The sequence below is a fragment of the Acanthopagrus latus genome, chromosome 4 (assembly GCF_904848185.1).
Source record: "Acanthopagrus latus isolate v.2019 chromosome 4, fAcaLat1.1, whole genome shotgun sequence".
Lineage (NCBI taxonomy): Eukaryota > Metazoa > Chordata > Actinopteri > Spariformes > Sparidae > Acanthopagrus > Acanthopagrus latus.
Window position 1 is genome coordinate 17,698,919 of NC_051042.1, and position 27,330 is coordinate 17,726,248.

At 40.3% G+C, this 27,330-nt stretch overlaps 1 protein-coding gene across 4 annotated transcripts in view; it reads right to left on the bottom strand.

Moving 5' to 3' along the window:
* gpc6a (glypican 6a) overlaps positions 1-27,330 on the bottom strand; it is a 253,302-nt gene that overhangs the window by 129,117 nt on the left and 96,855 nt on the right. Inside the window, exon 1 of one of the 4 annotated variants that reach the window (XM_037095504.1) lies at positions 25,912-26,718. The exons of 2 other annotated variants lie outside the window; for them this stretch is intronic. In XM_037095504.1, coding sequence (XP_036951399.1) covers positions 25,912-26,071 — 160 coding nt within the window. In that variant the 5' untranslated portion in view covers positions 26,072-26,718. Of the gene's footprint in view, positions 1-25,911; positions 26,719-27,330 lie in introns of those variants that run through there. One more of the 4 variants, XM_037095503.1, reaches the window with a different exon arrangement.

Here is a 27,330-nt window from a genome sequence, read left to right on the forward strand (position 1 = left end):
ATAGGGTGTGCATCACTCTTTTCATCACTCGCTCTTGTTTTTGTACAAACACATAATTTGACACATCCGGCTACTTTCACCACTTTGAAAACGCTGCTGTTACATAAACCTGAATGAAACAGGAGTGTGAGCTGCATGCTTAAGACATTGTGACTGTTGCTGCATAGAATAGAATAGAATAGAATAGAATAGAATAGAATAGAATAGAATAGGTGTTTATTGTCATTGTTTCAGCAACAACGAAACACAGATAGCAGATCTTTGTTTAGACAATATAAACATCAATATAAAAAAGTATTAAAAAAGATACAAATCCTAACATATACACACTAATAATACAATACATACAACCAGTTGTAACATGTTGTCCCTTCTCTCACTTCGCACTCGTCTTTACTTTCTGGTCCCTTTCCATGATGCAGACACCCAAATTAGGAGCAGAACATAAATAGCAGGGATTCCAAAATAATACACAACAAAACTATCCAACATTTTTAGGCACAACACTCTCCTACAGATTCTTCCACCGTGTTAACACATCAAGAGCTCAGCTTCTTGAGAACAAAACAATCACAAATGCCTTCCTTAGTGAACTTAGGGAATAATCGCCCCTAAATCTAGATGGGATTTTGGCTCACTAGACCATATCTGTCTTGTTCTAGTTGGTTGCTTTGCACCCAAGATGGAATTTGAAACCAAGCTGTCAATACACTATACGCTTGCAAGATCACAGTTGTGCTCAGACTCTGTCAGGCTGAGTTAAACTTGTAAGACTCAATACCAACACTGCCAACAAAAATGGAGACAGAAGGGTTGACACGATAGAAAGCCAAGGATGTCTATTTGGGGGATATATAAAAATACATTCATAAAGTTGTATTAAACTGATTAATTTTTGTGGGTGCATGAATAACTATTCAACAGCCTGAAGGAATAAAGCCAATAAAGATCAATAAAGCTGTTTAAATCAAATATGAAAAAAATGCATTCAATTACCTGTTCAACAGTTCAACAGAACACAATTCATACATTTCTGAAACCACTGATACAACATGACCTCATCAGCATGTCCTTAACCAGAAAAACGACCGTATGGGCTGGCAGCTTGATGTGACCCATATTTACATTTAGACTCTAGTGGTGGCAGAAATTATTTGGGGAGCAAAGGAGGAAGTCATGTGACTTCACATAAAGTGCAGCAAAGTCTGCAGATGGAGGAAGGATGAATGGAAGAGTTAAACACAAAGTGACCATTTATGTTTCATTATTAAAACTTGCGTAACACAACCAAAATATATTGTGCTCATTTTCAGGCTCATATTTTTTATTTTGGGTTACACCTAAAATAGATCTACATGTTTTAATGCTCAAAAACACATTGGTTTTCTCTCCCTGTCCAGTGCTGGAGCACTCTCAGCCTCAGACGCTGTTTTAACTCCTGTCTCTTTGTCTCTTTAAGACAACCCATCCTGAATATCAAGCCTCCTCTGATTGGCCAGCTCACAGTGTTTTTTGTCAGTCAAGATGAGAGAGAACATAAAACACTAAAATGTGTGTACGAAGGATACAGTCCTTCCAATCATGACGGCTAATATAAAAATATGTATTACCATCATTACATAATTATTATTGAAATATTCAATTTGGAATCCCAGTTACTGAGAATACAAAATCACACTTGACTCTAAAGAATCCATATAATCATGCCTTCATTAATTGATAAGTCTTGGCTGTTACGGTGATGACACATACAATAGCCTCAGAAATGGTTTTTGACAAATCAGAGTTGTTATCAAGTGGAACATCTAGGAGGATACATAAAAAAAATAAATAAATAAATAAAAGAACACAGAACACCGTTTTCGTTGCTAACAGTGTGGATGGCTGCAGGTGAAGAGGTGCAAGTGGGATGTTGGTAACAGTCCCAGAGAACGTCCGTGGCATCTGTTAAAACAGCCTGCCAAATCAGTACTGCAACCAATTCTCTCACTGCTGCTGAAACTTTGCTCATTTATTTAAAAAAAAAAATGCTGTGGGCCTATACTTGCTAGTCATGTCCAGGCGGTAATCTGCTCTGTCAGATCACGCGTTTCACATAACAGCAGGCTGGATCAAAAGGTAAGGTTTGCTTTGACTGAATGAGTGGCAGAGACACAGAAAGAAAGTAAGGAGGCCTGGAGTGACAACATCACAGACAGAGGTGCTAATATGCTAAAGAATATAGCAGATGTAAAAGAACACAGATGTATCTTAAGCATTGCGTCTGGCACATCCACCCACATTCATGATTCATTACACTCCATCACAAATTCATGGATCAGCACACGCGAAGACAGCCCTGCATACACACATGCATAAAACATTATTTACTTATGAGAAAACGGCAATGGAATCATTGTGAGTAAAGAGTGGATAAAGGTCCTCGCTCACATGTTTAACCCAGTAAAGCTTGCTAATGCACCACCCTGCCCTTGCAGCTGCCTCCAGATGTCAGGAGGCACTGCTGCACATCTTTCCTTTTCGGAACGAGCTGATCAGAGATCTAAATGTATGTAATCACAGACGGCAAGATAATTAAGGACAAATGCTAATCTTCTTTGGGGATTTTGCACTGAAATGCTCTGGCTGGCGTTGGCCCAAATGTTCCCTAATCAAATATGAAGTGAGGCATAAGTAATATTGTTCGGCTTACAAATGCAATCACATATTAGCTGTTTTGTTCCGTTTCTTTGATGCAAAGATGCATTTGGCTCCTCCGGATCACTATCTCCATGAGGCGCACAACATGATTGAAGCGTAGCATTGTAATTAGGTGAAATTGCTGACTACAGTCTCAGAGCACGCTCACACGGGCCGGCTGGATGCCGTTGTGTGGCTTTAGAAGGAGATGGCAAGACAAAGCCCGTTTGACACGTGCAATCAGCCACATAGAAACAGCTGCTTTCAAAGAATTCAGTGTTCTCTCACACATTAGAAATGTCATTTGAAGATTAGCGTGTCCTACATGTTTGTTTAAGCAACCAGACATTCTGATCTGCTCAGTAGTACAAAGTCAGAAATATGTAGGTCATTGGGAGTAAGTGGACGGACCTGGAGGAATGATCACGCAGAGAATAAAGAGGAATTTACACATCAGATGATGTGCTTTATTTCACAGTTGCCATGTATTTGGCCTCGGTTCCCTTTGGCTTCATATCCCTTGATGTTAAAGAAGCATGCGGTCCGCTTCTTTGAGGTTTCACATGCGGCAATCATGTAAAGGATGGCACATTTCTTATCCTTTCACTCTAATAGTGCTTCATTAAAATTGGCAGCAGAGCCTACAGTTTGTTAGGCAGCCATGTAATGTTAAAGCTCAACAACTGCAGCAGATGCCCTGGTGACATGCAGCACATTTGAGTTGCCTCAGATGAAGGTCTTTGAAGGCATATTCTCCTTCTAACGTATTCCGCTTCAGCTAGCATGTACTGTTTTATAGTCTTTCATTATGTTTTCACCAGCGTCCATTTGTTTGTTGGTTAGTTCATTGGTTGGTTTGTTTGTCAGCAGGATGACACAAAAACAGAACAGAACAGAGTTTGGCTAAACTTGGATGGAGGATTGGTCTTGGCCCAGAATACACCCCATTACCTTCTGGTGCAGACCCAGAAAAAGGGATAGATCCAGGAATTCTTTCTGGCTTTCTTTAACACTTTGAGATGGCTAACATTTTTGTTTTTTTCTCAGGGTACAATGCATGGATCTTGATTAAAATATCATGTGCATTTAGGTGGCTGGTATCTAGGGGTGACTACAACATAATGCAGATCGAAAGAAAAATCTAGATCCAGCAGATTTAAATGCATATTCTTTGAGGGTATCCTTTTTTTCAGTCACTATATGGTAACAAATAAGATATTATATTACATATTATGTCTGATAAGATATTAGATTATGATATATTATATTCAAGAAGACTTCACTTAGTGAAGTAACCAAATGATTTATTGATTATCAAAATAGTTCTAATCATTACATTTCTGCCTTCTTGTTCCATTGATGAATGAACAAGACAAATGAACCATTTCTCCAAACAAATTTTAAAAAAATAAATAAAAATGCACACACAGTAGCCTCTTTAACTATGCTGTTGTTAAGGTTTCTTTCTTTTCTACTCTTTATGCACATTTCACTGACATTTTTAAATAATGTAGGACAGTTGTCAGTAGAGAAAATGTTACATGTCTAGGCAATGTCATGATTTCCACAAGAAGCAGAACATGTTTCTGCTTTTCAAGACACTCTGTATTTTGTGTTAGTTTTAGAAAATGCTGAAGGTAAGATGATGTGCTGAGTCTATAAAAACTCCTTAAAGATGTATCTGTTTTATCTGATCACAGCAAAATCCTTCAACAAACAGCTCCCTCCTTTACTAGGACTGAAACACTCAGACTACCATGAGCCTAAACCGAAGCGCTTCACTGGTGGAGCCTCTGGGTTTCACACCGTGGCAGGAAACAATGGCAGCAGGGGATTGTAAAGGTTAAAAATGAACTTGTCACCCCTGTCATTTAAAGAAGAATCATGACAAAAAATGCCTCCATTCTGACTGGTGCGATCACTAAAACAACCAAATTTGTAAAAGCTAAACGAAAGTCCTAAAGTAACTGCTAGTTAATGATTTTTAAAAAGTTAGACCAGATGAATTTGACTAAATATGACGCCTCATTAAAATTTTAGGTTTAAATCTATTAAACTAAATTTGATCTGAGATATATTAACTCAGCATTCATGATTTTTACGTTTCATCTTTTACAAAAGGATTAATAAAGAACTGCATATTGTCGTCTTTCCCCACAGTAACACAAGAGACTGTTAGTCGAAATAATAAAGTTCAGAGGAGTATACTCGAGGCAGAAGTGTTTTGTTTTACTGAGAAAAATGTTGTGCCGAGAAAGAAAAAAAAAAAATCTCATGCATTATTATGTACTGCAAAATAGCAGGGGTCTGGAGGACTGAATATCATGCTGGTATGTTTACCAAACATGGGCCATAATAGTGAAATGTTTCTCTACTTCTGCTTTAGAATGAAAGAGGGAAAGAAAGCAAGCAGAGGCACCAAATAACAACAACAACAGGGTGACATTGAATAGAAACATTTTTTTTTTTCCTTTTTAAGGACTCAAAATGGCTCAATTCAAAGCAAAGATACTTGCAATGTTAAACTAAAGTAGAAAGTGGGCAGCTGTAAACACGGCAACACCAAGTTGTGTTTGCGCCATAATTCCTGTGCTTGGTCATTCGCTACATGGCTGCCAGCAGGAGGGTCTGCATACTGTGTTCTTTTTGCTACAAGGTGTGAGACCTCAATAGTCACAGAGCGCCGAGCTGAACTCCGATTGGTCGCAGTCACTTTGCCAACTCGTGATAAGGCTTCAAAGGGAAAGCTGGGGATAAGGCTTCAAAGCTGAAGTTAAGGAGGTCCTAAGGCTTCTGCACCAACATGGTAGATCAAGTTAAGGGAAACTTAATGCTATAATCAAAATAAAAAGTAAAGGGTGTAAACCTATCTCGCTTGCCATACCGCTGCACTGCGCTTCTTTGTCGCCCCTCAGCTTGAGTTTTTCTCGAAAAAAGTTGAGAAATGTCCTGTGGCGCCACAACATACATTGTGGAAAAAATAAAACATTGAAGATTATCGTGTCCATAACCATATATCAATATATGGCAAAAAAAACCAAAAACATCAACAACAAACATCATAGGGTCATGAATGAAATAAGACAAGCATGAACAGCTGTTGTCCAAAATGAGGTTCGCAGGGCTGCTCATAGTTCTCATGCGTTTATCTTTGTGACAAAAGGGTTCATAAACATAACTAGATCCATGTAACACTTTAACCTGCATTCATAATGATGTGACTTTTCATGAGCAAAAACTCTGTCCAGAAATATGTTGAAATATGTTAAGAATACAGTCATTAAATTCTATAACAATGAAGGTGATCATTTCCAAAACATTACAACATGGAATCTTCTTGGCTGTGCCGTTATGAGCTTCTCCAACTGCCATAAGCTTTTGTTTCATGAAATCAATCCTACGTTCATGAATCCCCATTAAATCCTCATGTTTCAACTGCATTCTGAGCAGCATGCAGACAAAGGACCGACCAGGGGCCAATATATACTGGTGATCTGCCTACACTGAGCTGATAGTGACCTGCCACCACATGCACATTTCTCCTGCTTGGTCCTTTCTTTCAGTATCATTTTCATTAAATGATGCATCTCTTCTGAACCAAACGCAGGAAATCATGAAGTTTGACAATTTCAGTCATAAGACAAGTCCTGCTGCGTGTGCTCCCCATGGCACTGTAACATCTTGACAGAAGGGGTGCATTAATGTTTTTGGTTCCAAAGCATCTCTGCTTCCACCAAAACTGCTTGTCAGACAGTTGAATAGCTTCAGAAACGTCCCCCTGCCCCCATAGAAGCATTAGGCCGTGTCTGACCATTTCTAAAAATATTGCGAAGCTGATGATCATGTGATTGGCCAGTTGTGCTGTGGTGAGAAAAGAGCCGGCATTTGAGCTTCTCCTTCTTTCCTTCTTTATTTTATTCTCCACAAAATTATTTGCGTCAATTTCCATTCTAACAACCCAGTGCAACAAGTATGCATACCTTTTCAGGAGAGGCTGAAAATGTGCACCCAACATTTTAAAGATATCGCATCTCCCCCTCTCTATAATGGCTATTCGAGTGCGGCCATTTGGGACAACACTCATGATTTACAACATGACTGAACAACTCGTTGTGCAAACTAGTCCTAATCGAGTGTAACCCCGACCCTAAATGTATTCGGTTCCACTGTGCCACTGCACTAATGACGGTGGCGCTTGAGTGTGCGAAACATAAATGAGCATCAGGATTCTTTCACATGAAAAATACACTCTGAGATATAAGGAAACATATCTCCTTTAATGTTATAAAGCAGAAAGCTGAAGTTCCAGTATAGCTGATCGGATCCGCTATGGAACGTAACATACTGTAGTTTGACAACTTCATAATCTTCTGCTTCGGAGATTTAAAATGCAAAAGAGACCATTTCCAATTCTATCCCCATAACTCTAAACATATGTTGCAGGGAAATGTGAAGGCTCCAGAATATTTCAGGGCAGCTGTGGGGAAAAGAGTGGGTTGAATGCCCATAGAGGGTCTGATGCCAGACAGTGTGATTAACTCCCAAAAGGATTCATTAGTCTACCTGGCCAAAGGGCAAACTGCATATGGACCATGCCATCTGTTACATCCCTTGACCACTCTTGCCAGCATTTATAAAGTGAGGACATCCGCGCCAGAGCTTCATGCCAAAAAAAAAGCCAACAGATCATGAAGTCAAGAGAGAAAAATGTATTATTCACCCATGCTGAAAATTCATAAAAAGGTGAAGTGATGCAGTAAATGTAATTAATTTCTGCAGAATGGAGCAGCATCTATTGTACTCGTGAGCTGGTGAGCTGATTCCAAGTGTGTTCCCCTGATAGCAGTTTACTGAAAAGAGCCTAAAAGAGCCAATTTTTGTGTATTAGGTAGCTATTATATAGGTCACCTACATTTTGATTGAAATCGTGATTTGTTTGCATCTGCTTCCACAGCATCCAAGACTGCTGCCTGTTTAGTGGGTTTTCACACCACAGCAGAGCCAAGCTCAATATCAGGGAGGCACCAACTTGAATGAATCACATTTATTATCATTGATCTACCACCACAGTCCAGCTGCAGTCTCATTCAGAACTGCCTCTGGAATATTGCCTCGCCTCTGCCCTTATAGTCCGGCTGCCACAGAGCACAAATGTGCTCAGAGACTCATTGCCTTCAAATGAGGGCTCAGGCCTGCAGAAGTAGCTCCACACTCCTGACATTTTAATTCCAACAATTGAATTTACTTGAACGATATCTATACTTCACTTTATTTGTGATTCAGTTCCTAGCTTTTAGCATTATTTTACTATACAGATTTACATACTTTCAGGTATACTGCCATCTGGTTCATACATTAAGGATTAGAGGTGCTGAAATGTCTCGATTATCAGCTGCACCAAAATGCAGACCTAGAAGATCCTGTATGAGAGCAGCAATCTATGAGAGGTAAAGGTTGTTTAAGCCATTGAAAAGTGTCATAAAATGTGAGTACAATAAGTTAGCATTAGTACAATAAGTAAGCCAAGGTTAAAGACCAAAACTGAACTTATCTGACCAGGAAACAAGGGTCAAAATCAGAAACTTCTCTAAATGACAGTGCTGCTCTTTGTCTTTCCCCTCCCTTCTCTCGTTGGACTACATGGTTCAGCCAAGTTCAGCCCACTGGACAGTAAAAGCTGAAAGGCTGACTGAGCCTCGGCTCCCCATGAAAGGTTGACACGTCTATCTTTGAGATCTATTGACTTGGGTACAGCTTAGCCCGCTCACACATCTGGACCATGACTGTCCTTTCTTTATTCAGGCTGCGGTTCATTTAAAAGAGCCCTTTATTCAGCCGACACAGATTAGATTAGAGGGCAGGAGGGGAGCTCAATCACACTCGCCAATTGAATTGAAAGTTGTTGAATGACGGAAGACTGTATGAATTCCCTGTAATGTTATTTGGAAAGGAAAAGTAGCATTGAGCAATATATGTTAAAAACAGCCGCTGCTGTTGCTGGTTCAGCACACTGGATCAAGGTCGTTTAAAGCTTAAAAGGTTCAAATCATATTATAAAACCAACATGATTCCTGCAAATAAATGCATTCTGGAGGTATTGTGACAATCTTCCTTGTTTAAAGTGCAAGGCCAAAAAGTAGGCTATCCACTGGCAGAGGATTTTCTCATTACTTTGTACTTTCACTTCACTTTTTTACTTCCACTCTAGTAAGAAATATTAGTAGAGAAATAAAAAGACTGACCAGTCGAAAGTCACCTAAAAAAAGACCACATAAATATCACAGTGCTGATGCAAGAATAACCAGAGGTAGTTAAAGTTATTTGGTTGGTCAAGCAAGGTACATTTAAAAACTAAAGCTTATGTTGAGGTTTTGAAAATCGTGTAGCATTATAGCAGGTGGACATTTTGAGGGTGAACTATAAACCAGTATAGTAAAAACACAATTATAAGGATGGTATCACCTACTCCTGAAACTGAAAACAGTGAAGTCAAACTATCATCAGATTTCAAGGGGAAGCTGAGTATATATATATATATATATATATATATATATATATATATATATATATATATATATATATATATATATATATATATATATATATATATATATACATACATGCATTGCCTATGCTTCCAGACCCTGAATAACCAGCTGAATTGTGACCTCACTCAATATGCTCACACACTAATAATATGGACTACAAAACCCAGTCTGTCCTACCTATGAGAAGTATCATGTCCATATCCAATGTATTTATGTCGTAGTAGCACAAATAATTCCCAAATTAATTGATGTTGGAAATGATCAGCACTTGAAATCATCACTTCAATCTGACATTAGGTTTCTTCGACAACATGTGACAACATGTATTCTGAATGAAACCACAATCAATACTCCTCTGGGTAATATTCAGTCAGACCTTAAAAAAGAGGACTAATTGTTAGGGTGAAATAAAATAATTTAGGTTCTGGGGTTTTTACAAGCAAGTCTGCACTTGTTTCTCTGAGGTGTTATTACTTGTCAACAGAAATCCACCAACTTGAAGCAAACCCAATTACTGTGTTAAATCACATCTGTCTGCATGTTGAAGTGGGAAAAATGCATCAAGCTCGATTGATCTTGGCGCTGCTCTGCCATCTGGATCTCCTCTCCATCACCCAAATCACCCACTTTCAACTATTTCCACTGGGGCCTGAGACCCAAATTGAATATGTCCAAAGAAGATGACACAGATAATTCCCACAATCGCTCCAACCATATGTTACCACACTTGGAGACAGCTAAAAGATTTTCTAACTTTCCGTTAACTTCCGGAGTTGGAAAACTGAGTGACAGTAATGGATAGATAAATATAAGGTTCGCAGTTTGAGTGTGAAGCAGCGAGGTAAGACTTAACGCTTCAGGTTCATAATTTCATATCACACTTGCTATTCGGAAGTCAAATCTGTCCCCCCTTCAGCCTGATGAACAGCCTGTGTGCTTGAAACGTGACAGCAGTATCGCTGTAAATAAACACACTTTGCATGTAAAAGACAATGTGCAGACTGTTTTGTTTACAACTCCGGTTTCCATCAGTGTAAACTGACAGCATGTCAAGTAGATATTAAGAAAATATAAATCATATTCACAGTATGTCTGTAATTGCAGAGGTATTTTTTTACAGCGTGCCAACACATTGTTTCAGAGGGCAGGTGTTTTGTTTGGGTTGAATTCCCAAAGGGCAAAGACTGTTGTTTTTCTTTCATTTTTTCTCTATTTTCTTTCAAACATCTTTGGCTGAATTTCCCCAAAGATGAGGAGTGCTGGAGGCATCCCATTTCGCACAAGGACAGAATTGCACCAGCCAGGTTCTGTAGTAAAAAATCCAGTTTGGCTAAATGAAGAGCTACTATTGAGGAGTTGGAAATATAACAAAGGCAATTTCTCAAATAATAAACATGAAACTCAGACCATGATTCAATGATGTCTGCAAAGAAAAGCGTATTCTGATTTACCAGAATACCATGCTGTTGACATGCACAGTGAGTGAACAATATTATCTTTCTTTTTAAATAATAACTGTTGGATAGTAGACATTAACACTGCAGTAGGAAGGTTATTGATTATTAATCAATAATCGATTAATGGCTGTGAAGATTTTAACAGAATCAAATTGTATTAACCGATAATAAGACATTTGCACAAATACATCGTAAAGTATCTGGTTAAAAATTACAAAATACAAAAATAAATTCAGCACAAACTGATACCATCACATTTTAGCTGTTTAGCAGCCTCAGTATAGGTTGGATTTCTTTGGCCAGTTGTTAAATAATCACAGGGGGGAACTCTGCCATTAATATAAAGTCATTACTCTGTATATTGTTAAAGCAACTTGGTGATTACTTTATTTGTTCTTTTTACTCCTAATCCTGGCATACGTGTATTTCATATATATTTAATGATTAACCAACAATCAGTTGTTCAGGCAGCCAACTATCGATTGAAGATATTTCTTAAAATTTGTATCCCTGTCCTGCAGCGTTGGTGATATGAGAGTTGCTGTCAAGAGTGTTGTCCACATTAGATCAGATCGTCAACATAAAATCAAAATCAAACCAGTTAACTTCGGTTCAACACTTGTCTGTGAGACAGACTCGGAGGGCTTCTCTCTGCTGTAAAGCTCTGCTCCAGCGATGCAGTGTACATCACATTTCTTTTTCGCTTGACTGATTGGATGACTGTAAGATGCCATCTACTCGCCCGAACATAAATTCGTCTTGCCATGAGCATGTCGGCAAATTATAATATCGAGGATTGCATGGCGTTGGAATCCTAGGTACCAGCTCCGCTGTTGTTAGCGCCGGGGGTATGTTTTAAAGATGCTCATTATGGAATCTGGATCTGCGAGTGGACCAGTGACATTAGTCGGGTATCAGATGAGTGAATTATGTCAGGGTGGGAAATACTGGATTGGATCAGTCAGTAGTTTTCTATCACTTTCCCATTAGTAAGTGAAAAGTCTGATATAGTATAGATTTCTACCTCTCAGTCACAACTTTTTATACTGACATGACTGCTATTCACAATTCAAAAACTGATCATTACTACAATGTGGCACAAATGCGTAATTCACCTTTCAGTTTTGAGACAACCCCAGTTAAATGGTTCTGCAATGTTGTGAAACATAAAACAGCTTCTGACTGTGAACACACATATAAAATCCACTGTGAAGACAGATTGTATCCATATACACAGCATTTACCAAAAAGTCACTTTGAGCGTTATTTCTAAGTCTAAATCAGATCCCAAGCAGGTTTTCCATTAATTGCAGTCAGGCGACTTCAAATGCTCTTTGAAATCTGATAAGCGCAACACCTGCTGCACCCACTCCTTTTACAGGTCGGAGTTTTAAACACTTTCCACCCACCTGACACCTTAATTCTGCACCTTCACTAATTTTAACTCCATTTCATATGCATTAACGCTTTACTGAACATTCCTGCACTTCCTTGACTTTACACCTTGTGTCTGAAGCTAAAATGCGTGCTACTGGGTTGGAGACTCCTGTTGTAAATGTCAAAGGTAAGTCATCGTACACGCCAAGCACTTCAGCGGAGCTCGTGGCTACTGCCTCCACTCATGCATGCAGTCTATTAAAGCGCAGCACTGATACACTGTATAGCTTCATGCATCTGTCATGGGTAATGCCTGTGGCCAATTTTCCAAACAGCAATTTAAGCTGGAGTCTGGAGTGGACCCTCGTATGTGGAAATAAGAAAATAATGGCATATGAATTTCCAAATCACACCCATGGGGAGGGGTGTTACACACTGGGCTCATGAGGCGTTTCTGAAATACAAGAATCTCCGGCTGGTTAGAACTTGCACTTACCCTCGTTTTACCTTGTTTCAAAAGATATGGGGTCCCTGTCATATTAAACTGTGGAACTCAGAGGGAGTAAAATTCTATATTTTGTGAAAACCGGACCAGCTTGACTGAAGCATATGGTATGTTATGCCGGAGTTTGATGCATGACTATTTCACTGTATGAGGAATTCTGTCTTTGACTTCTTTCTGAAATATTTAATGATTAATTTCCTTGATTAGAGCTTCAGTAAAACATGAGGAAAGAGGGATGTTAGAATTGTACATTGAACAAACATAAAAAAACAAAATATCTATCAACCATCTGTTAAATACTATAGAAATGCTGAAATTGCTGATCTTGCACTCCCCTTCTACTCTGAATGGTCAAACTGATCAAGCAGAATTCATAATGCCCAGTGGTTTTCTAGAAGACATCAAATAGATGAGATGAAAATACAAGATTCTTAGTGCCTTACTCATTCTTATACTAATAAACAGACGGGAGCCTTCCAAATTATTGGGTCAGGAAGACAACGAAAAAAAGGACTGCCCTCATATTCTATCAACACACTCAAGATTTATTTCAGAATGTGAGTGCTTCTGCATGGCCAAGGACGTGTCAAAGTATGTTCACTTTGAATCCTCCGAATAAAAATGAATGGTGAATGAGTTTGGATAATCAAGCTGGGAAGAACAGTGAGATGAGCCACGGGAAGCTGATGAAGGAACTCAAACCTCCAACACGTCATTACATCGGGCCATATCTTCAAGTGCCCTGCCACTGTCACCCGAAAACTATGTGCTGGGACAAAGTTAGAACATAAATCTTTTAAACTGATGTTTCAGTATGTATAGATCAGCACCGGCACATAATGCTTCCAGGAAATATACAGCCTCGCACTCTGACATTGGCAAAAGTTGTGACCTCTCCTGTCGACTTAGCTTTTATATGTTGGAAGATTAACTGTCAGCCATATAAATTGAACCATGTACAACCTTTAACAGTGTTACAAGTTTAATCAAGTACATGGTCCGGCCAGCCCAGTCACCAGGACCAAATGTTGAAAGTTAATGTTCCTGCAAACAACTCAGGGTTTCCCACACATACTTTATATTGCCCAGGTGTATTGACTACTGGCCAAGTATATTTGTACATTTCGGTGCTCCATCGTAGAAGTGTATGCTTATCATTTGGCCAAGATAATGACATGATCTGCGATTAATTAACTAATTAGTGGACAACATTTTTACAGTGCTTGTTCCATCACATTCACGTTACATGTTACTGACCTTACTGTCATATTGCGAGGCAGGCATGCTGGAATAGTGACCAGAGGTTGAAACTGTGTTCTAACTTCTGTTTGTGAAAGAAAAAAAAAAAACACTGAATCATTCTGACGAGGGTTGACAGTGTTTCACCATTTCAAAGCGAGGCACCACTTAATATTTTTCATGAGGACTCATGACAATTTCCAGCCTTGTTAGTGGCAAAAAAACAACAATATTTTAAGCCAAAACATGATAATTTCTTAACCTTAAACAAATTATTTTTGCACCTGAACCCAACCAGATCACAAGCACAGCACTGTCATAACGTACAACATAAATCTGAACCTAAAGTAACATAAATCTGCAACGTGAAGAACCGTAAAGGTTCAACATAAATGTAAGAAAACGTAAGATTACAACATTTACTCTGCCGACTGGGGAAAGTCCAGCTTGCCTTAAGTAAATGAAGTCATCAGTCATCATAAAACATAAGCTTGATGGATCAATCCCAACTGTATGGAAATCAGGGGAATGTCAGCTCATCATACTTGCTTCATATTAGAGGCCAGGAGGGTGGAGGAGGAGACATACGGTGAGGTTAAAGCGTTGCGCTTGCGCTCTGAATTCATCATGCTAACTGGTGCATGACTCAGTCCTAAACACAACAGCTGGTGGTCTGAAGAGCCCGAGGTAGAGCCCCAGGGTGTGAGATGACCAGCCCACTCATTTACCGGCAGCTTACACAGGGGACAGGAAACAGCGGGGTTTTGGGAGCAGGAGATGAGGCTGGCTTCTTTTCAAATTCTAGCACCCTCCAGGAGCCAAAGAACAAGGACGTGCCAGGAAGCATCACAATGGCAGATGTTTAATTTGACACGCGAAAAATTCAAGGGTCCAAAACACTGGACATACGCTCAACAGCCCATCGATCCCAACAAGCCTTCCCAAAATGTTTGAAGAGGCTTTTCGAACAGGCCTTGAATTAATAGAACTATGAAGGCTGGAGATATTCTTTCTCAGACCTCATCACCATTCTCACAATGTCAGGACTTCAGACTGGTCCTCTCCTGGCATTAAGGTTATATGAGCTCGTCACATTTGTCATGATGGCGAGCCTCCCTGGAGATGCACTATGTGGCCCCATTCAAGTCAGTGGTGTGAGCCTAGATATCTTTTCGCGGAAGACTGTTCTGCTCTCGTGGCAGCTCTGAGAAAAGGTGATTTAAATGATCTGTTGGTTCTCCCCCGCTGTACGTCTCCAGTTCCAGATGACTACGGATGTACATTCTGTACCACTCTTCCAAGTCGTACGTCCAGTATGCTTCATTAAAAGCAAATTCTCAAAAAAAAAAAAGAAAATATACAATATGCAGCAGCATAACCATCTAGTTATACAGAGCTACAGCATTAAAAGCGACTGTGATGAAACAGTCCAAACATTTTTCAAGCAAACTGAATTTTTGGCAGCAACTGAAGAAACATTTCATCTCAATTGCAAAACCTCGTTTGCCATCTCTCTAATATTGTGCCGTCAAAGTTTTAATATACACTTAATTTTTGCAGTGATCAATCATCATGAAGCCCATTAACATCAGTGTAACTTTGGCTCTCACAGATCACTGAATAAAGAGGAACACAGTTCCTAAACCGGAGTCAGAAGCAAATGAGGCAGCGCAGGGTAAAGGAACATAGTTGAGACCCCTGACACATGCGAGAGTGTCATTATGCCCCCTCGAGGCATTTCACTGCAAAGCCTATTATTTAATGTTATAATTAAAGCCCGAAAATGTGACCCGGGGTGAAGACCAGCCCTCTACATTTTTGAATTAACATAAAAATAATAAAGATCTCCAATTAGTCTCTCCACCTCAAAGCCGCAAACGAGATCACACTAAACTGGGTCATGAACTCATGTAATCGGTATAAATTTCCTAATTCATAACTGGAACAACATGCTCTGCTTGCATGTCTTGTTCTGGTTAACAACTACTGATCGTTGAAAACACAATTTAGAGCAAATCTGTGATCTTTCCAGAGCATTATAAGGTTGGCAGCGTGGTTTTCTGTTGTCCTGTTACTCGGTGAGCCATTATCATCATTTCACTTTAGAGACGCAGGAAGAAGTCTCTTGTTAAGCTCACTGTGGAGCTGAAATTACTCATCGTGAGCACAAGTTCTCTGGTTGCACAACTTAAATAAGTACTGCACTTTGCTGCCAAGAGTTAGCTTAGGTTTGAACACCAGCTTTAGCCCAATTTGCAAATGCAAATGTATCCGAATTGAGAGCCCCAGTGCATCTAAAACACTTGGCGGATGACCACCAGATCGAGTCTGTAGTAACAAGATTTCTTCAGACTCTTGCAGTCAGGAAGAGTGAAACACACCTATCCACTCAGCCATAAGCTGATTTCGCTTTCTAGGTGGGGTGCTGCCCAGATTGGAGGCAATGTGACATTACTTTTGCACTTCGGGTCACAGAGTACAAGTCAGTGACACAGATATTCATTTGGTCTGGAGGACAGATTTAATAGAATTTCTCTGGAAAAGAAGGAAAGCACTATAAACTGGGACCAGAATCAACTGAGGGTAGAATTAAATGACTCAATTACAAAAAAAATGTTGAAGTGTCAAAGGAAATGTCTGGTGACTTATTTCTATTTAAAAAAAATCAATAAAAAAAATCTCATGTTCCTCAGAAAATGGGAGAAATTGTTTATATAATTGAAGAAGTGAATATCTGTGGACAATGATGAACATTGGACAATATCTAAATGTTGCACCCCCACATTGTGTTTTTCTACTTTGGTTGTGTTCTGTCAAAAATGTGAAAATTATCTAAATAAAGAATGAAAAGAAAACAAAAAGACAAAACAAAAAAATAAATCCCATGTTAAGATCAGACCAAACCAAATCTGTGCCAGTGGGAGGATGATGCTACTTGTTGCCCTGATAATGAAACTCAAAAATTAAGTTATACAACTTTCTTTCCTTAGAATTGCATTAATAGTTTGCCTACAGTACATAGTGTTGCTTTAGCTGTGCACATTACTGCACACACACTGGTTTGCCTCACTTTTCTGTTTTTTTTTTTTCCCTCTACCAACAACGTTATCTGCTTTCTTTGCCGGCAATAAGTTTTTTAGAATGTCGGTCGAAAAAAAAGACACACCTTGAGTTTAGGATTTTTCCGTCCTGGGTGGCCATTAATAAACCTTCTCATATGCCTGATTGAGCTTTCATCTCTTCAAAAAGGGATCAACCAACCAAACCTTTCCTTCATTCCTACTGGCGCTGAGGGAATTCCACGTATATGACCCTGGTGATGAAATCCTCAACAGGGCAACAAATCTGGCACTGAAAACACTTCCAACATAAAACATCTGTTTGAGCACTCTGCAGAGTTTGCAGAACTGACGCCACTCAGCTGTTTCATATGAATGTTTTTAAACTTGAAGAATGTATTTGTAACCTCTTTTGTTTTCTTAATGATTTATGTTTTCAGCTGGAATGAATGACGTTGTCGAGGCAATGATGAGCTACAAATAAAACAATATGATGCAGCTGGCTATGCAAAATTGATACATATGTAAAACCTGAGGGATTAAATGTGACTCAAACTAATCATTTCCTTGTCTAAAGACTGAGACGAAATCTGAAATGGCTGCCAGGATTAAGAGAGTCTGAGAGCTACAGACTTCAGATGCTTGAGGAACTTCAAGTACTGCAAGCCGCTCACGTGTGCAGCCTTTTTGGACGTTGCAAGGGATTCAGTGACGTTCGTTTTGAAGACATGACCTTCCATAAAAAGTAAACCTCTTTTCAATTTTTGCTCTCATGTAAAAGGCAAAATAATTAAAACTTGTCAGTGTCCAATTATTTAATTTCCAGTTACAAGAATTCAGTGACAAAAGAACAACTATATTTAGAGACCTGATTGATGTTCACAGGCCTAAAAGTTCTTCTGTGGCTCTGTTTGAACTTTAAACAGCGCCTGCATGGTATATTGATTTTGATGCGTCAAAAACACACAACAGGTCTCCCTTCAGTGAGACCACCACAGAGAGCCCTGTCTATGTGGCTTGAACACGACAACACTGTCATTGTCAAATCTGTAATGCCGATGCCACCGCCGCTGTCTGCATTTGTTGACAGCATCCGAGGTTTCCATGACAATTTTGGCACATCATGTTTATCTGCGCTTAATGCTTGTTTACTTCCAAGCCTCTGAGGGGTGGTGCATTTAGCAAATCACCTCAGCCATGTGTACATGTCCGTGTCTGAAAAACAAAAATAAAAAGTCCCCAGTGTGACGATGTATTTGCATCCTTGACACCTCGATATGGCACGGGTTTTCCCAAAGCGCCACACGGCTCGCATCTCTCTGAGCCTTATCATTGGTGTCAAGCTTAGGGACTCCTATTCAGAGACTACCCTCCAGAGGCTAAACGGCCCTGTGGGCAAAAAGAGAGACCGTAGCAATAAACACAACAGAACGCTTTGGTGCTCTGACATACGCAAGGAATAGCAGTGAAGGAAAACCACAAACACACTCTTGGCTAGAAGTGAAAATAGAGAAAGCGATTAGTGTTGTCTGTGTAGTAAACAGTATGTTTTTATATGGCTTTAGGTCAATCCTAAGGGTCTCCCCGACGTAGAGATTAGAAGGAAAGCTGCCCTGTAACCCCCTAAAACAATCTGCTCCTTCCACATGTCAACAATGATGTGACAGTGTGACCCTCACCACCGTCAGCAGTGTTCCTGCACCACCCTCACCCCACTCATAGAGAAATCCTCAGGGAAACAAATTCCTGGTGGAGGAATCCCACATGCTGCTTTTCCTTCTGTTACCTCCTGTGGCAGCTTCTCTTCCTTTAATGTACTAACGAGAGAAAAGCAAAGTTGGATGCTTCTCCTTTTTTTTTTTGTAGAAAAAAAACGAGTACACAAGGCAGCGTGTAGCACTAGAGATCACTAATCCCTCAAATTCAGATGGATAACGTGCTGTTTGACTCCCTGCTTGTGTCCCAGAGCTCCTCTCACCTCTCATAGTTCTCACTCAAGTCAGGATTTCAACACATGGTTAGTCAAGGATGCCCATATGCTCTCTTTTACTGAGTAAACTTGTGTGTTTGCTATGATCTCACCTCTAATCCCTAAATATTTAATCACTTCCATCCTTTAACATTTTTTTTTTCAGTTATTTTTGAGTTCTCTTTTCAAGATTTGAGGGGGTAGAGATTGTTAATCCCACCCTCCATTACTGATTTAAGCCAGCACTTGATTGAAAACTGGAAAAAGGGCTACAGCAGTCTCCTACGCTCACAGGAGGCTTTTCACACTACTCAGAAAAACGCCATACATGGTGCTAGTGAAGGCTTCCAGGAAGCTTGCAGACCATATGCATTTCAGGCATGAACGCCTGCAGTGGGTTGACACATCCTTCAGGTCATGACAACTGTCAAATACCCTCCCTCAGCAAATCTGACAAAAGGTGGAGAAGTACGGCTGAAGGATTCATAAACACATTTGAGGGTGTCAGGCACACAATCTGTCTCATCTGATGAAAAACAAAACACTTTGGTCATTTTCTACCACAATAGAGATGCAAAGCAAGAGAGAGACGGGGTAAAGTGAGGCTAAACTCTCATGCACAAACACACACAGAGACACGCACACGCTCAAACACACACACACAGCCTAATCTCCCTCACATCTCATTAACCGTTCTCTCTGAAGATGTATACAGGCTGGCGAGAGACTTATTTCCAATTTGGCAGAGCCAAGAGCATCTTAATGGGCTTCTGAAAAAAATGCCCCGCAGAATTTTTATATGGATATTTGCTAGGCTAGGGCTTTTAGAGTGGTATTCCCACACTTTCACTAAAGGTCTCATGTCTTTCCATTATTTAGTGATTAGACATCTGGCTGCGAACGCATCTAAAATTACCCCGCAGATTCATCTTGCATACCTGCCCTACATGTACAGCAAATCAAATATAGATCAGTGCAACAAACAGACTGTTGATTAGAGACTTATGTGACAGTATGCAGAAATGTGACAAGTGAAGGGTGTCGCCACATTTTCCGTGATAAATTATGTAATTTAAAATTCCCGACAGAAGTGATGAGACAGACGGTTTGTACAGTAACGCCAAACAGCTTCAAAACTGAAGTGGTGATCCGTGCAGTGGAATCTTATGGGAACACGGAAATGAAAGGATGTAATTCTTTTTTTTTTTTTTTTTTTCTTATCTTTAATTATGAATCAATTCTATCATTGTTTGCCATATCGAACAACTAACGGCTCTGAAACGCTATGTACTATGAAACAATGCAGGTTTAAACCTGCTTAAAAATGAATGTGATTATATGATTGTTTTTTTTGTTTTTTTGTTTTTTTTTAAGAAGCACCATGTAGTTTCAGGAAAATAAATTTCAATCAAAAGATCTTCACTGACTGATTTTCATCCCTAAACAAACTGAATAAGCAACTGCCTTTGTTTTCAAACAAACTGACCTTAAAGGACAAGACACTTTCATATTGTTTCACCTTGTGTATATGTGGCGGACCCTGCCACCTTTCTGGCTTGAAATAGTGTTCTGTGGAGCTCATTTTCCTCAGCTATAGAAGAAATACATATTTCAGCATTTCTGTTATCACTTTATTAATACTGTAAATATCGAAATTCAGAGTTTGAATTTCTTCTACAACACAGTGCCCCTTTAAGCTCTGATAAAGTACATCTTCAGCAGCCTCATGTGAATCTTACATCCAGGCATTAATAAGTGCTGTGAGATGGTTTATTTTAAGAGCTACGGTGCTGTTGGTGTCGAGAAAGTGTTTGCAATATTAACTGTGCTGTATAGAGAAGGTTCACTTGGGTCCTAACATTCATTTAAGTACAAACAGCAAACATCTCTGATATCAGCGTTGCGTTTAAGGGAATTGGGAAACTGCGTGCATCTCACAAACCTGCAAACAGCCTAGAACAGATCAGAGATAAACAGGGCGAGCTGAAGCATCAGGAATCCACACGAGCACAAAATTATGCCGGATTGTGTAACAGCTAATAGCTGTTCTGTTAAGAGAATTCAAATAATATTCTTTAAAAGTTGCTACAGATGAACCCCAGAGGTAATTGCTATTCCGGAGAAAGGAAATATAAGACTCGGGCACTGCGTTCACGGGATCTGCAGCGCATCAAGCGATTTTGTTTCAAAGCCGTAGCAAAGAGCAGAGTCCACCCATGAGGATCCCAACCGCTCCATGTAAGTAGATGTTGATATTAACAGCAGGGCCTGGGAGAAAGAGCTCCCTGACAGGGCCTGACTGAAGCCGTTGTGTTTATGAACAAAGGGCTGACAATCAAGCTGCATTGTGTGTGTGACACTATAACTAACGTCTGACACATGCACACAGGGGTGATCCTCACAGACAGGCTGCATTGTTGGCTGTCGGCTGTCTGACACACCAGGCAGGCAGGCAGGCAGGCGGGCGGGCGGGCGATGGTACACTGACGACACGAGAGCCGAGGAATCACAAGCTAAAACTGCTGGAGCTGAATGAAGCCGTCCACCAGATTCACATGCAGTAGTCTGTCTCAACAGCACTCTTCGGAGAGACCTCTAACTGTGTGAAAACTAGTCGAAAGCTAGAAGGATTTTCCTTAGTGGCATCCATTCCTCCCTCCACTCCCGCACCCTGAGATGCTGTTCAAGAGTCCTCAGGCAAAAAAAGAGAGAAAGCAGCGCTCTTTAATCACTGAAGTGGGCAGTATGGTTGACCTCTAGCCGAGCCAGCTAGCGCTGTCTATTACATTATGTGTGCATCAGTGCCATATTTAAATCTCAGAATAAAACTATGTATGATGATAATTTGCCAGGGACAGTATGAAAGCAGTGCTGCACCACTCACCATGCATTACATCTCTTAATGGAAAAACCATTAACGTAAGTCCAGCCATCTTCGACCGTGCACTTAATGTTGTCTTTCCACCGGTGTGACATTTGTTATTGTGAGAGGTAATTATGAGCCCCGCACTATATCACTGAAGCAAAAAACCTATTGAGATGAAAATATGCAACAAAAAAAGATACCATTCCACAACTGACACGAGCTAGCCTCCAGGTGTAATCCTTGAAACATCAATTTAAGGGTTCTGCACTGATGCTTTACCAGGTTCTTTATGTTCTGAATAAGTTTTATGACTCTGGAGCCCATGAGACCCATTCAAACGCCGCTGTAATATTTCACTAATGGCTCGTCCGCAGAATTTAGATAGTAGGTGTGTGAATGTGTTTATGATGAATATGTGAAGACAGAAACTCCAAACTAACAAAATCACACAAACAGAAAGATTGTTTTTTTTTGTGAATAAATGGTGTGTTTGAGATCTATGTTTAATATAAACTGTAGATTCAGCCTACTGAGTTTTTGTGTGCGAAAACCGCCGTCTGTGTAAGCATATCTGTGTTTGCCCCATCATAAGTAATGTTGCCCGGCTCGTCAGTGGCAGAGAGCTGTCAAAACAATTAGCTTATGCAAATGGGAGCTCACAACCTGAGGTAGCCACCTCTGCACGAGTATTAAACCTGTGTGTTTTGTATCTAGGGGCAGAGCAGTGGCATGACACAGCAAATGATGGAGGGATGAGTGCTAACGTTGCTCATGCATCTTACCACAAGTCTATATTAGCATAGCTAATTAGGCATAATTGAGCGCTTTCTACGATCCCATCTCCTGAGGCCTATATCTAACTTCTGCTGTGTTTATGCAAAGGTTATTTGGAGACAACAAAATCCAATTACACTTAGTGTACAGGCTGTACATGACTTCTAATTAGGACGTGCTCACAGCTCCAAAAAACGTCTTGATCTATAATGTGGCCAACTGACTGCTGTCTTCATCTTTAACTTGCAGATGTTTTCATCACAGGGGGTGTTAAACCAAGACAGAAGAATAAATGCTGAGAATTCCAATCAAATAAAAGTAATACAAGTTAAAGCATGTTCCAGATATTTCCAAATCATTTCTAAAATGTTATCTGACATGATCTGATCCTCTGACGGTAAATGGAACCAGGCAGGTGGAGGCCAACAAAAGCTCTGTGGTCAAATACCGGACCGCTTCATGAGTCTCGATTCTAAAAGAAGAACTGTTAAATAAAATAAAAACAGCTGCTAAACTGGAGTCCAATAGTCTCAGAAACCAAAACTATCAAATAAGATATGAATAAATAATCCAAAATATAAACCAGACAATCATAATAAGTGGAATGACCCGTGTTCATGTTCCATTACCAGATATGTGCAAACGTCTGACTGAATCAGAAGACAAACATAAGAGTTCAGGGCTGCAACTAACGTTTATTCTCATTATTAACTCATTTCTCGATTATTTTCCATATGAAACAATTAGTTGTTTATGGGGGGGCGACTTCATGGGATGCTACCAACACAGATTATTAGTAATCAAGGACACTGATAACCGATAATTGGAACCGATATTAAAAGTAAAAATAGAAATCTTAGTGTCAAAGTTGAGTAAAACCAGTGACAGAATATAACTAACTGCAAGTCATTAGTGTACTGTACTTCAGTACGGTTGTGAGCTACTCTAATATTTCCATGTTCTGCAATTTCATACTTAATTTAACTAAATACCTATCATTTATATGTTTGTGATAACTTTGGTTTCTACTTACTTCGCAGATACAGATTATTCAGCGTTGATAAGATATTACTTATGATGTGTGACCGATCACATAGTGTTGTGGCCGGGACATTGAGTGACTACAGACGGAGAAAGGATGCGGCACGATGCATCAGATCCAAAGTAGTGCATTTTTTAAACTAATTCATTTTATCGGGAATCAACACAAAAATCAAAAATACCTGCACTGGGAAAAATGTTGACTATCAGCCCTGATCATCTGCGAGGCTGGCAATCAGTCTACTCCTAAATTGTTGGTTCTAGAAAATGTCAGAAAATGGTGGAAATGTCTTTCAGTGTTTCCCAAAGCCCGAAATGACGTCCTCAAATGTCTTGTTTCCAGAGATATTAAGTTGTCTGTCATTGAGGAGTCAAGAAAGCAGGAAATACTCACATTTAAGGAGCTGAAATGATATTCTTAAAAAAAAAAAAAGAAAGAAAAAAAAGATAATTACAACAAAATTATAAAAAAAACAGTTGGTGATGAATTTGATCATTGACAACTAACTGATTAGTCAATTTATCGACGCAGCTCTATAAGAAATCCTGAACCACAGCTATTGCCAGACTCTAGAAAACATTGTGCAAAGCTTTGTTCAATCACTTCACAACACTGAAGAAACCACCAGGCAACATCAGAAGCCAGCATGTCTGCCGGCTTCCTGTGCTCTGTCATTTCAGAGACAGCTAATGAAATTACAATAACAGAGCGGCGGCACTGTCGCACTGCTTTTAAAAGCATATCATGCAAGTGTTTTAAAGAATAGACGCGGCACATTAATTATTCCAATCGCAGCGTCTGGAGTTCTTTTTATTCAAGCTCTCTGCTGAAACCGTCTACCTGCTGCATGGACGACATGTTGCTGCTGAGGCAGTGTGGAAAGTTTTTCACTTTGAGTTTGCATATTTCACGTTCATTATAGGAGGCTTTTTTTTTTTTGGTTTAAAAAGAGGCTTGATTAGTGGGTAAGGGTGCGCGCTTTCTAAATTTGCCACACAGAATAATAATTCTTAGACAAAACTGAGATAAGATGTAGTCCCTCACACAAAGAACAATCAGTAACAAAATGATCACATTCCCGTCCGGCCAAAACCGTGTTAAAAGCAAATAAGGCGGCTCTATGATCATTACTGCCTGACACTGCCAATTACCAATACACTATCTCTATTTTGTCTGTCAGAGGCAATAGAGGGATTAACTCCAGGCCTCTACTGCTACTCTCCCTCTTCCCTCTCATGAAGCACACTATGTTTACTGACTAATCTCCTTTCCTGCTTTGACCATAAATGTGATTACCACCACACAAGAGATAATAAAACCCCATATCTCTGCTGTACCAAAGAGCATGAATTAAAACCTAAGCTGTAGCCTTGAGGAACACTGAAAAGAAAGAGGGGGGGGGAGAAAGAAAGAAATAAAATAGAAAGAAAACACACAGCATAAGGAGTGATCCGTGCTGAGCGCATACAGCCCCCTACTGGTAAACAGCGTTCACCATTTAGCCAAATACAACACAACAGGCCCTGTGGTCTTCTGTTGAATGTGAGCAACAGGTTTTGCAGCGACTTTTTCTCGAGAACGCGTCCTCCAGTGTCACCGATGAAGTCCGTCTGTCACGGTCTCCATTTGAGCCAGCTCTGCTGATGAGCAATCTCAAACTGTGGGGACTGACACAGGGGGGTCTTTGGGCTGGTAAAGGGGTTGCCTATGGACTGTGGACAAGTTGACTCTTGGAGGAGAGGAACAGTTCTCTTTAATGGTTCAAAAAAAAAGAAAAAAAAAAGGTTGAAACAGGTGAGGGCGACACTGTGGATTAATTGTGCGTGTAAATCTCTAAAATGTCACATCTATGAACACCTGAAGTAAATACTTAAACTACATGGTGGGATTTTTTATTTTTTATTTTCTTTTTAAATCCTTTATTCATTCTATTTTTTGGAGAGCATAATGAGTGTTGCTTCTGCAGGGGTGGATCATTTTAGCTGTCCTCACATGGGAGGTAAGGTAATGAATGAAATGCAGCTCGCAATGTTAAGATGGAGAGGACCACTCTGACTTTTACATAGATAAAAACATACACACACACACACACACACACACACACACACACATAAATACAGTTCCACTATACTGCAATGACACCACTTGTGATTCATCTAGATACTTCCTGCTGCTGCACACAGGCTCTGTTAGAAACAGACTTTTGAGGATGACTGGCGACTGAAAGGCTCAGAGGTTCGAAGTGGATCACATAGTTCGGGTCACGTGTGGCCACCCTCACCAAGATTGTTTAATCTAAGGAGGAAGATGATGAGGAGGAGGAGGAGGAGGAAAGGGGGGGCAAACAAGACATGACACGTGGTGACGCGCGCTGGTGATATGTCGATTTCGCCTACCTGATATCTCCTGATGAGGCACATTGACGAGGCTGAATCCCTTAACGTTGTAAGCTTGCCTCACCTCGCTACAGCTCCGCGCTTTGCTCTCGCCAGACGACAGGGACAGCAGCACCGACACAGTACATAAGGCGACTTGCAGTCTCCACATCGCATACATCAGTGAAATACCCCTCGATAGTGGTTTCACGGGAGAAACACGGGCTCCGACAAGAAATATTACAAATTACGAAAATAAAAAAATATGATAATAATAATAATAAACTAAGAAATCCAAAGAGCTGCTGGTTCAGAGGGTCTTCTCTGTCGGATGTTCATTAAACACACGAGGAGGAGAAAAAAAAGAAAATAAAGCACTCCTCAGTCCTCACTTTAGATTCTGGTACGTCCACCTCATTGCAAAAATAATTAAAAAATAAAAGATGAAACAAAAAAAAAAAAAAAAGCTTCGGTATCTTCCTCCTCGAGATGAAGAAAGAAAAAAAAAACAGACACACGCAGAACCCGATCGCTCCCGCCTTGAGCAGATCCCGTGTGTTGTTAAAGAAGAGAGGACGAGTTGCTCCCTGGTGCTCCCTGTGCCAACAACTTCTCCCGCACACACAGACAGTGAGCAGCAGCTTCAGCTTCAGCTTCAGCCTCAGCAGCAGCAGCAGCAGCCTGTGATCGTGTCAGTGTGAGGAGGAGCGGAATGCAGCGGGGATGCACGCTGCACGGCGAGCAGAGCGCACAAGGGCAGGGCAAAACATGGAGTGGAGAGGAGCGTGGCTGCGACTTCAGCTGCTCGCCCACTGTCCTCTGCCTTCACGCGATCCCTGGTAATGCGCACTAGAGTGAGCACGCGCGCACACGCACGCACGCACACACACTCTCTCTCTCTCACACCGCTGAGTGTGTGCGGTCTGTGGCAGACACATGTTGGAGGCGGTGGAGGCGGAATCAACCTACACATCGATCATTCTATTGTCTTTTGTTTTGAACCGATCTGCGGTTAGTCCACAGAACACACAGCCGTCCAGTGTCTCCTGACGGCGATAACCTCATAGACTGACCCAGAACAGCACCGCGGCAGCCTTGGCACATTTTGGCACACACTCGCAGAGAGTTAACCAGCATCATACAACATCCATATGCGCCCAAGTAAGATAAGCTGCCTAAAGCACAGGCTTTTAAAAGGAGCACTGTGTAGTCCTGGAGAAGGAATTCACACTCAGAGTTGTATTATTTATGATATTGATGATGTAATGATACAAACTCAGAAATATTCATCTTTTGCAATAACTGAATAAACTAGCTGAGAATAAGCTCCCCAGAACACTGTTTGAAGCTAAAAAGGTGGCAGGGTCCGCCACCTATAAACAAAGTTTTTGTTTATTCAGTCATGACAACAAAGCAAGTTTGGGCATGAACGAATCAGTT